Source organism: Agelaius tricolor, unplaced genomic scaffold, assembly GCF_023055355.1.
Source record: "Agelaius tricolor isolate 1412-34295 unplaced genomic scaffold, bAgeTri1.0.p SCAF_2, whole genome shotgun sequence".
NCBI classification, from domain to species: domain Eukaryota; kingdom Metazoa; phylum Chordata; class Aves; order Passeriformes; family Icteridae; genus Agelaius; species Agelaius tricolor.
The window spans coordinates 26161651-26171555 of NW_027269262.1; the positions used below are offsets into that span (position 1 = coordinate 26161651).

Sequence of the window (9905 nt, forward strand, 5' to 3'; positions counted from 1 at the left end):
TAATGGGACAAAAAAAAAAAAGTACTAGAGACCCATTAGTACTACAGCTTCTTATATCTACAGCAACTTACATGACTGATTTTCTACAGGTAAGATACAAAATATTAAAAAGCTTAAAAATAAAATATTAAAAGTCCAAGAAATGTGGACTTTGGGAATATTGTGTCAGTATCTTTGCTATCCCTGCTTTTACATGAACTGTTCTGTGCTGGGTGCAGGTGTGAAGGTGTCAGCAGGGGAGGGCCGCAGGGGTGGCCTCCTTGGCTGGTTCCAGCAGACCCAAGGAGCAGGAGCCTGCACTGCAGCCCAGGGGACAGCCCATGCTGCTTTGTTCAGTGGGTTGTTTTCCAATGTCACGTTGGCTTGTGAGCAGTTCCATAATTTCTGTTAGAAGGAAATTGCCTTATTTCAAAAGGACAATCTTAGTGATGCCCTTAAGAGGCCAGTCTGGTTTCCATCCACTTGCCATTAGCAGGTGATGATCATTTCTGCCTCATCAGCTTTTTCCCCTGCACGTGTTGGCACAGTTTTCTGCAAATGAAAATCCCCCAGGGGACTTCATACAGCTCTGAGACAATTTAGCTAACTCAAATCCAAGATGCACTGAGAGTCTGAATTGCCTTGTTTATTAATAAGACCTGACTTTTCCAGGACTGCAATTATTTGCCTTAAAAAGAAACTGAGAGATTGTGCGTCCAACGTTGCTGAACCACAAAACCAGAGTTGTGCATTTCTTCTTCCAAAGATCAGCCAGTCAAAAAGAATAAATAATGAAGTACATAGGTTTCTGCATACACTAAACAGATCCATTAAAGTGGATTTATCTGCACCATTTCCCTTAAATTACAATCATGCCCTATTTCTGCGCAATTTTCTGTATTTTGTGAAATTATGTTCCTGGCAGTCGAATTGCTGTGTGGTGGCACTGTTACAGAGGGTTATGAAACTCACCTTGGGCTGAAACTGCAAGTCCCGCTGGCTCTGAGCTCTGCAGCAAACCCAAAGAATGCTACATGGCTGAAGAGATGGTTGTGTCACCTGCATCATTACTAAAACACAAAAAACTTTACCTAATATTCCCTTTCACTATTTATACATGTTTCAAAAAAAAAAAAAAAAAAAGCCTGTTCATGTAATTCTTGTAATGAATAATCTAAAAAGTAGGAGGAAGAACAACAGCCTTGTGTGGTTCTACCTTTTATCTCGTTGATAAAGTTCCACTTTGCAGGAGACAAACACAGAGGCACAGAACTTTTGTCCTAGTCCTTGTCACCTCAGGAGGAGCTTTATTCTCTGTCACCATGTGGATTCTCACTGGTCCCTCCTTGTAGAGCACTTCCATTAAAATGTGAAAATTCAGATACAGAGATGACCAAATGCTCACATAGCACACCAGAATAATTCCCAGCATAAATAAAGCAATTATTTAATCATACATAAGGCATTTATAAACCCTCAAGCAACCCTTAATTTGATTAAACAATGAAAATTCTCTGGTGTTTCATTCACTTGCCTGAACAATGAATTTAAAGAAATGTTTGGAGAAAGCAAACATCTTACCTAGTATGTGTTTATAGCTCTCCAAAACAGAACTTGTAAGAACAGACTTAATCTCATAATCTTTACCCAAGTGGCACAAAAGTCGATTGGTTTGAACCACATCACACATTTATTCTTTCAGAATAACCTAATTATTCTGTTTTCACTATCTCAAAAATGAAGATAAATTCCCATACCTGAATTTTTACACCTCTGCAAAACAATTTCTGATATATATTGGACTTTACTAAAAACATGAGCTATGAATAAAACTGACTCATTTGTTTAAATCAGGATGAGCTCTAAGAAATTCTAAGCCTTCAAAATTATTCTGAATTCAAGGCCCACTGTAATCTCCTGGGTCCTGTAGTTTCCAAATGTCTTTAAAAAGTGGTAGTTAAACAGCATTCATCCAGTTTCAGAGAAATCTGAGGAAGAGCAGCTTTTAAGCTCTGGATTTTCCCAATAGGAGGAAAAGTTCTTTAGAGAAACTGAAAACGAAGCACAGACAGCAGAGCAGCCAGCTCTGCCACACTGACAAAGAAATCCAAAGGAAAGATTTCCATTTATTTTCCTTTCAGGGGCAGCTGTGCTCAGCCAGTGGGCAAGGACAGGTTATGTGAATAAAAGGCTGTGCATTCTTTCATGTCTTAGGTAAGAATGCCAAATACAAGCCAGCCAAGAATTTTACCATTGATGCATGAGGACTTTTTGAGGAGCAGTGGAGCCCAGGAGGTGCTGGGACATGGGATTTCTCCTTCCTGACCACAAGAGCCCAGCACTCTTGGGAGTAAGGCATCTTCCATCTGAATGTGATGGGTGCAGCTGCTGCTGCTTCTGCCTGGGGGTCCAGCCAGGAGTGAGGCTGAGCCCCCAGTCCAAACCAGCGGATACAAAACCACACACACACACACAGAGCCAAGGGCAGAGAGTGGGCAGTGTCTTTCCCAGCACACACACACACACACACAAATGCACTCCCATAAACACACCCACAGCCCCACCCTGTCCCTCAGCTCCAGCCTCAAGAACCCGAGGTCACCAGTGTGTGACACAAGCCCCACACTTCCAGTTTCACAAGGACACCCCGCTCACAGAGCCTTTAGACACTGCCAGGGGATTTAACTTTATCAAATACCCACACCCAGACCCTGAGCCCCCTTGTCCTGCCACTGGGGGGCTCTTTCCAAATCCTGCTCTTCCTCCTTGCCAGCTTGTCCAGCCCTTAGTTTGCCAGTGAGTTTTGGATGCCTACAGCACCTGGTTGCCCACACTGACTACACCACAGCTGGGCCAGATCCTAAAGCCCCTGTGACCCATGGCCTCTTCTCCACCTGCAGGTGTCCAGACCTTCCAATAAAACACACTCACACATGCTGATGCAGTACAGAAAGTAAGGTCAAGCAGAAAATCATCAAAAAAAAGTTTTTAATGAGAAGCTGGGATTGACTGCAGTGATGAGCCTAGGCTGTCAGACAAGAGCAACACTCAAGAGACCTTCCTCTTTTGTCCTCCCTTCCATTTTTCCATATAAGTCCACATCCATCTCCACCCTCTCCTCTCAAACAAAGCACCTCTAATTATTCTTCCCTATCCAGTTTTGCCATACTCCTACCCAAAATCAGTATTTCTGCTATTACTTGAATCCCTTACTGACACAGCATGGTGGACCTTGCAAGATTTCCCCAAAATTCCTTTCAATTATTTTTGAGGTATGACAACCTCCCCCTTAAACATCAGTGAAATTTGTTTCTGTCTCTCCCAGCAATCTCTAAATGCTGTCAGCCTCTCAATGCCACTGCTGTTCAGCAATTTCTTGTATCATGAGCAGCAGTTCCTCATGGTCTTTTCAGCTGGCAAAGCCTCAGCCAGAGCCTGGACATCTGCCTGCATAACATGAGGAGGTTTAATTCCAGGACAGAAACAAACCAAAGTGCAGTTGCACTAAACTGCCACAGGTTTAATACGTGGCAGTGCTGAAATCCTACACTGCTCCTGTGGAACAGCTGTGGTGCAGCTCATCTGCCGCAGCCAAAGGTCTGGTTCCAGGTTTCATAGAGCTCCAGGTCCCTGGGGGACACGCTGGGCCGCACCGTCCTCAGGGCACTCTCAAAGTCCAGGAAGGAGATGGGCCGTACCTGCTCCGGCGTGATGGTGGCAATGTCCATGGACTGCAGGCTGCGGATGGGGCCCAGGGAAGCTTCCCGACAGAGCTGTGTCATGTCTGCCCCAGAAAACCCATCGGTCTTCTGGACTATGAGTTTGATTTCCTCTTCATTCAGAGAGCAGTGCTCCTGTGCCATCAGCCGGGTGACAATCTGCTTCCTGGCGGAGCCTTCTGGCAGAGGGATGTACAGTCTCTTCACCAGTCTCCTTCGGGCCGCTTCATCGATTTCCTGGGGCCGATTTGTTGCTCCAACCACCAGGATCCGATCTTCAGAGGAGGTTGTTGCCCCATCTAACTGCACCAGAAATTCAGTTTTTATTCTCCTGGAGGACTCGTGCTCCCCCTCTCCGCGCTGGGACAACAGGGAATCGATCTCGTCGATGAAGATCACGGCTGGCTGCTGGCAGCGCGCTACAGCAAACAGCGCGCGCACCATCTTCTCCCCCTCACCCACCCACTTGGAAGTCAGGGAGGAGGCACTGATGCTAAAAAAAGTTGCTCCAGACTGGCATGCAATGCACTTGCCTATGAGGGTCTTGCCAGTCCCAGGCGGGCCAAAGAGCAGGATTCCTTTGGGAGGACCACGCAAGCCGGTGAAGATGTCTGGTCTCAGCATGGGCCACACCACAATTTCTTTGATGGTGGCTTTGGCAAACTCCACTCCAGCAATGTCATCCCAGCTGACCGGAGGCCCATGGTCCATGATCTCGTGCATGATGAGTTCAACCATTTTTGGTTCTATGTTTTTCAGCCGTTCATCCACAGGCAGCAAAGGGTCTGTTGATTCCCCTACAGGAGGCTTACACTGTGCTCCTCCATTCTCACTTCCATCTTGTTTCGGAACTGGAGGCACAAACTTGCCGAACGGACCCCGAGACCTGCCTGCACCCAGGGATTTTTTTACTCCTCCATATGATGAGACTGGTACACGTTGGTTTTGAGATTTCTTTTGCTGATCCATCCACAGCTGTTCCTTTGCAGTTTTAAACCCAGGAGCACTGCTCTCTTCATTTCTGTTTCTCTGCCCTGAAAAACCATTAGTTTCTGTAGAAATGGGAGCCTGACACGGAGCAAGACTAGGAACAGCTGTGCTGCCTTCATCAGCCAGACCATAGAACGCTTTTCTTTTCCCAGAATTTGCAGACCAGGCAGGTACAGCTGACTGGTTGAAAAGAGACGAATTTTGTCCATCATAACAGTTACCTGGCATTTTAAGAGAATTACTATTAGTGGCTTCTTTACTTCCAAAGAGCGGAGTTGCCTGGAAACCTGGAAGAACCTGTTTGCTTAAGGAGGCTGAAGCAGCAGGAAGTGTATCTGAAGTTCTGGTCACAGGAGGCACACTGCTTTGAAGGGACTTGGAAGATGAGGGATGCCCAAGATCTGGTCCCTGACTTGCACATTTTGCTGAGGCAGCAGTGAGCTCAGCCTCCCCGGTACTGCCGAAGACATGGAGTTTAGGAAGAGCTGGAGCAGCGGGGGCGCTGACCCCTTTATCAGCTCGTACACGGGCATCTGTCGGTGCCATCTGAGAGCTCTGGAAAATTTTGCCAGCCCGCATCCTCTCTTGCACACACTTCAATTCAAACACGTTATCTGTTGTCAAGGCAGATTGCCACTTGTCACTGTCACTTTGCTGACACTTTGCCAAAGTCAGGATGTTTTCCGCATAGTTGTTCAAGCCAGTCTCCGCGTTGCCAGAGTCGATAATGGCAGAGTATTTCTCTGCATACTTCTTGAACAGGCTGGCAGCACAGGCCTGGGAGATCTCTGAGCCCGCCCATGCATACTGAATGCGCAGCACCTTGGCACAGTATCCATCTGCCTTCTGCCCCGGCGGGCAGGTGCCAGAGGTGACAGCAAAGGAACTTTCCTGCCACTCACTCAGGTGCACCGCGCTGGCCGTGGGGGCCTCCATGGCTGACGCTGGAAAAGACAGAAAATTCCTGCAGTCACAAAATGCCATTTCACACCATGTGTGCCAGCTGCTTCCCCCCTTGCCTAAATACTCACACAGGAAAACCTACATTATTTTAACTGTGAGAAACAGAGCAGGAGGTCTTGCAAGCTACTTAGCCAGTCTGGGCACTTTAATCTTTTTAAAAAGCAACCAGCTTTGTGGTGCAAAGGCATTTAGACTGGGGTTCTCTTTTCTTCCTTGTCCAAAGAAAAGAAAAAAGTGGGGGAAAAAGAAAAAAGAGAGAGTTTGCTTCTAACCAAAGGTCTCCTGGGGAGGTAAGTAGGCTGCAAAGAATTGTGACAGATGGCCAAGCAAAAACTGGCCTTGTTAAATGAAATCACCATGCTTTCATTCTTACTTGACAGAATATGGCACAGTGCAGCAGAGGACAGAGGATACACCACTGTCAGAATGATTTCATTTATTACAGTGATGGTAATAAAAATTAAACAATTAAGCTACTAAGTAAAATTGTATGCAGTGTCTCCGAGGGGAGATAAAAATGGAATGAGTAATCCTGAATGGAGCAAAGACTTCATATTAAGAAAATATTAACAGATTACTAGAAAATGTTCAACTCCATTTTGAGGGCACTAAAATGTCCCCATTTTGCGCTTTAGAGGAGAAAAGGTGTTGTGTGTTTAAAGCAATCCTTGTTTCTCACCTTCAGAAAGTAGAATTTAAACTCCTTTAGTGTAGGGCTTTTTTTAAGAAATAGGGAAGATGACATTTGGCTCAGGAGGAGTATTTCATTTGACTTGAAATTATTTGCTCACATTCACAATGTATTTTCTTTCACTGCAAAGTATCGTGTCCATATATTCCGCACCCTTTCCAACAGAGGGTGAGGCAAGCTGCAATCCTCTGGATCAGCTGCATAGGAGTGCAGAGGTGCAATGCTCATGCAAGGCTGGGGAGACAGAACTGAAGGCATCCAGCCTATGCAGGGATGTCCTCCCTAATTATTTTCAAAAAGTCTGGCATCAGCATTAGACAACAGAGAGCACAATATATTTATTGCTCATATGCTTATAAGGTTACAGACACAACAAATAATGAAGATGTAAATCATTTTGGTTTGAATATTTTTTTTACTACAGCCCAAATTTGTAGAGCTGTTTAGAAAAGTCAAAATACATTTTACCTGCAAATCTGGCACCTCTACAAGCAAATCCAATTAAAACAAACAAACAAAAGTAAGACTTTCTCTCTGAAAAGTTACTGCCAACTTTTGCACCAGGAGAAGTGTAACTTGCACCTAGAGAATCTGATACAAACTCACATCATCATCCATCCATAGCTGAGTGACAGATGAACAGGAGATGAAAGGCTGCAGCCTTTTACTTCTTTTCTTTAAATGGCTTTCACTGTGCACATAATATTTTTGTAACTGTTGAATCAACAATATCTTAAGTGACATAAAAGCATAAATTCGGGAAAAGTTTAGCAGCAGGCATTTGCCCCCATGAAATACTTCCATAATTCAGAACATAAAATCTCAAGTTTACCACCACTTTCTTAAGGATTCAGTGGTCATCTTCATAGGACTGAGGGAAGGCCATAACAAGTGAACAGTGGTAACGAGCTTGAAATCCAGTTTGATTATTCTCAGAATCACAGAATCAGGAAGGCTGGAAGAGACCACAGTGGTCATCTGGTCAAACCTCCCTGCTCAAGCAGGGTCATCCCAGCACACATGGCACAGCATTGTGTCCAGAGAGTTCCTGACTATCTCCAGTGAGGGAGACTCCACAACCTCTCTGGGCAACCTGTTCCAGTGTGATCACTCCCACAGTAAAGAAGTTCTTCCCCATATCCAGGTGGAACTTCCTATGCCTCTGTTTCTGCCCATTGCCTCTTGTCCTATTGCTCGGCACCACCAAGAAGAGCCTGGATGCACCCTCTCGACACCCAGCCTTTAGTTATTCGTATAAATCGTACACACCGTCTGGCATCATTCTCTCCCCCTGGTCTAACCCATATTAATTGTCCCCACAGCCTCACAACTTCTCTCCAAGAGAGCCACATGCACACACGCTCAGCCAGGACGAGGACAGCGTACTCCGTGTGCCCGCCTGGAGCTGGGGGTGTATCCAAGCACCGCCACTGATGGATCTGGCACTCGGCTGCGTGCTCGCCTCAGCGCGGAGAGGCGGGAGCTGCTGCCGCTGCCGCCACACAGGAGCACGCCCAGCACGGGGCCCGGGGAAACACGGCCAGGTACGCGAGCACATCCCCCGCCCTTCAGTGCCCTCAGGCCGGGAATCCAGCCGGGAAGCTGCCTAGCCATGGCTGAGCCCTCGCCGCCCCTACCCAGCCGGCGGCCACGGCCCCTCAGCTCAGGAGCCTGGCCGGCGGGGCAGCAGGGGTGCCCCCTCACGGCACGGACAGCGGAGGCCACAGCCGCGAGAGGGTCCCGGAGCTCCCTCCCCTCTGTTCCCTTCCCGTGTCCCCCCTGAGTCCCGACCCTGCCGCTCCCGTTCCCCGCACCCACCGGCCGCCGCCGCCGCCGCCGCCAACCGCGCGCGCTCGCTCCGCACCCGGCCCCGCCCCGCCCCACCCGCCAATCGGGTAACAGCGCGCCGGGAAACGCAGCCAATCAGAGGTCGGAAGGCCGGGCCGAGTGGGAGAAGGGCGGGTTTTCCGCGCTGACGTCACCCCCAGCGCTGGGAGGGTCGGCGCGCGGCGGAGCGGGCGCTTCGTATTGGCTGCGCCTCAGGCGCGCGCCGACCAATGGGCGTGGGGTCCGTGCCTTGGGAAGCGGGGCTGGCCCCGCGCCCAGCGCTGCGCGTGGCGGGGCGCACGCCTGCTCTGAGGGGGCCGGCGGGACCCTTCGCGTGTTCCCTCCCGGATCCCTCCCATCCCCTTCACATGTTCCCTCCTGGATCCCTTCCATCCCCTCCGCGTGTTCCTCCCCGGTTCCCTCCCGTGTCTCCAGCCGAAGCCCCTGCCGACGGCCCCGGCCGCTTCCCCGGTGCCGGTGTTTCGGCTCCCGCGCCTTGCCAGCCCTGCTCACACCCTTCTGAAAATCCTTTCTGGTCAGGGCTTGGTTCCTCAGCGGAAGGTCAGAACGCCAAGAAGGGAGAGGCTGCAGAAGGTTCTGTCACGTTTATTGCCTGTCCAGGCCATTTTCAGTAGCAGTAGAAAATGGGAACGGGGAGATGTGCAATTGCTGTGGGGCAGACGAGGTCTTTCCCTTCAGTTCGGTGATTGAAGGAGCAGAATTGCTGTGGCTTCCTGTGTCAAACTCGACTTTGGCTGCCCAAAACAGCAGGGCACCCCATCAGCATTCCCCAGTTGCCCGCTGTTTGTTCCTCTCCTGGCAGTCGAAGACCCTCTGGACGCCCTTTGCTCGGCTCACAGGCTGCCAGGCCAGCGGCGTCCCGGGCTCTGTCCCTGGCAGCAGCTCTCTGTGCAGGACGGGCTCCAGAGGAGGGGGGTTCCATGAATGTGGCCCAAGCACAGAGCCCTAACCCTGGTGGTGACTTCGCGGCCAGTGATGGGTACCTGGCCCTTAGGCACAGGAGCACTTGACCTCCACCGTCACCTATTTTATCTCCACCCTTGTGGCACCAGTTGCGGGGCCACCACAGCAGTGTCAGAAGGGGACACTTTCTAACACTCCTGAAATTCACAACAGGTGCTGCACAGCCCTTTTTGGGAGAACAGCTCTGACAAGGACAAGATGAATGACGCTCTCTTATGAAGGGCAAAAGATGGTGGTCCACGTGGAAGTATCCCGTGAACTGAATGCGGTGGTGGAGTCCCCATGTGGCTCACACCAACCCACGTTCAAATTAGCACATCAATCTAGATGTAAATGAGCACTCTAAGCTGCAGTTACACCTCTGGTATTAACAGAGACGCTTCTGTGTGGGTGAACATTTTATTTCCCGTGAGGAACCTTTCCTGCAGTTACTGTCAGGTTTTTGTTATACATCAGGCTTGTTATGCCATCAGTGCAGACAGCACATTAAAGTGTCTGTGCTGGTGTGCAAGCTATCATCTCAGACCCAGCTGGGCTAACATTTAAATAGCGTGTGACGCTGCTGCCATCAAGTTTCTCCCAAGGCATGCCTGATTTCCCTGGGATTGCACAGAGGCAGGGAGCACAGCAGCCTTGGGGACTGCAGCCAGGCAGGACTGATGTCATGGGCCCCTCCCCTGTCCTACTGGACGTCACTGGAACTACAAACCAAAGCTGAAGCTGGGCAGGTGGCTCCAGTGGCAGATCCAGCT

At 49.3% G+C, this 9905-nt stretch overlaps 1 protein-coding gene across 2 annotated transcripts; it reads right to left on the reverse strand.

Annotated features, from left to right (window-relative positions):
- Positions 1-2950: 2950 nt before the first annotated feature.
- FIGNL1 (fidgetin like 1) lies at positions 2951-8207 on the reverse strand. 2 transcript variants are annotated; one of them, XM_071454791.1, is made up of 2 exons: positions 8161-8207; positions 2951-5632 (listed from the first exon to the last, which is right to left on the reverse strand). In XM_071454791.1, the coding sequence occupies exon 2, from the start codon at positions 5622-5624 to the stop codon at positions 3558-3560; it is 2067 nt and encodes a 688-aa protein (XP_071310892.1). In that variant the 5' UTR covers positions 5625-5632; positions 8161-8207; the 3' UTR covers positions 2951-3557. The 2 variants fall into 2 exon arrangements, with proteins under 2 accessions (XP_071310892.1, XP_071310900.1); XM_071454799.1 differs by lacking the exon at positions 8161-8207 and adding an exon at positions 6949-7068.
- Between the last annotated feature and the right edge of the window lie 1698 nt (positions 8208-9905).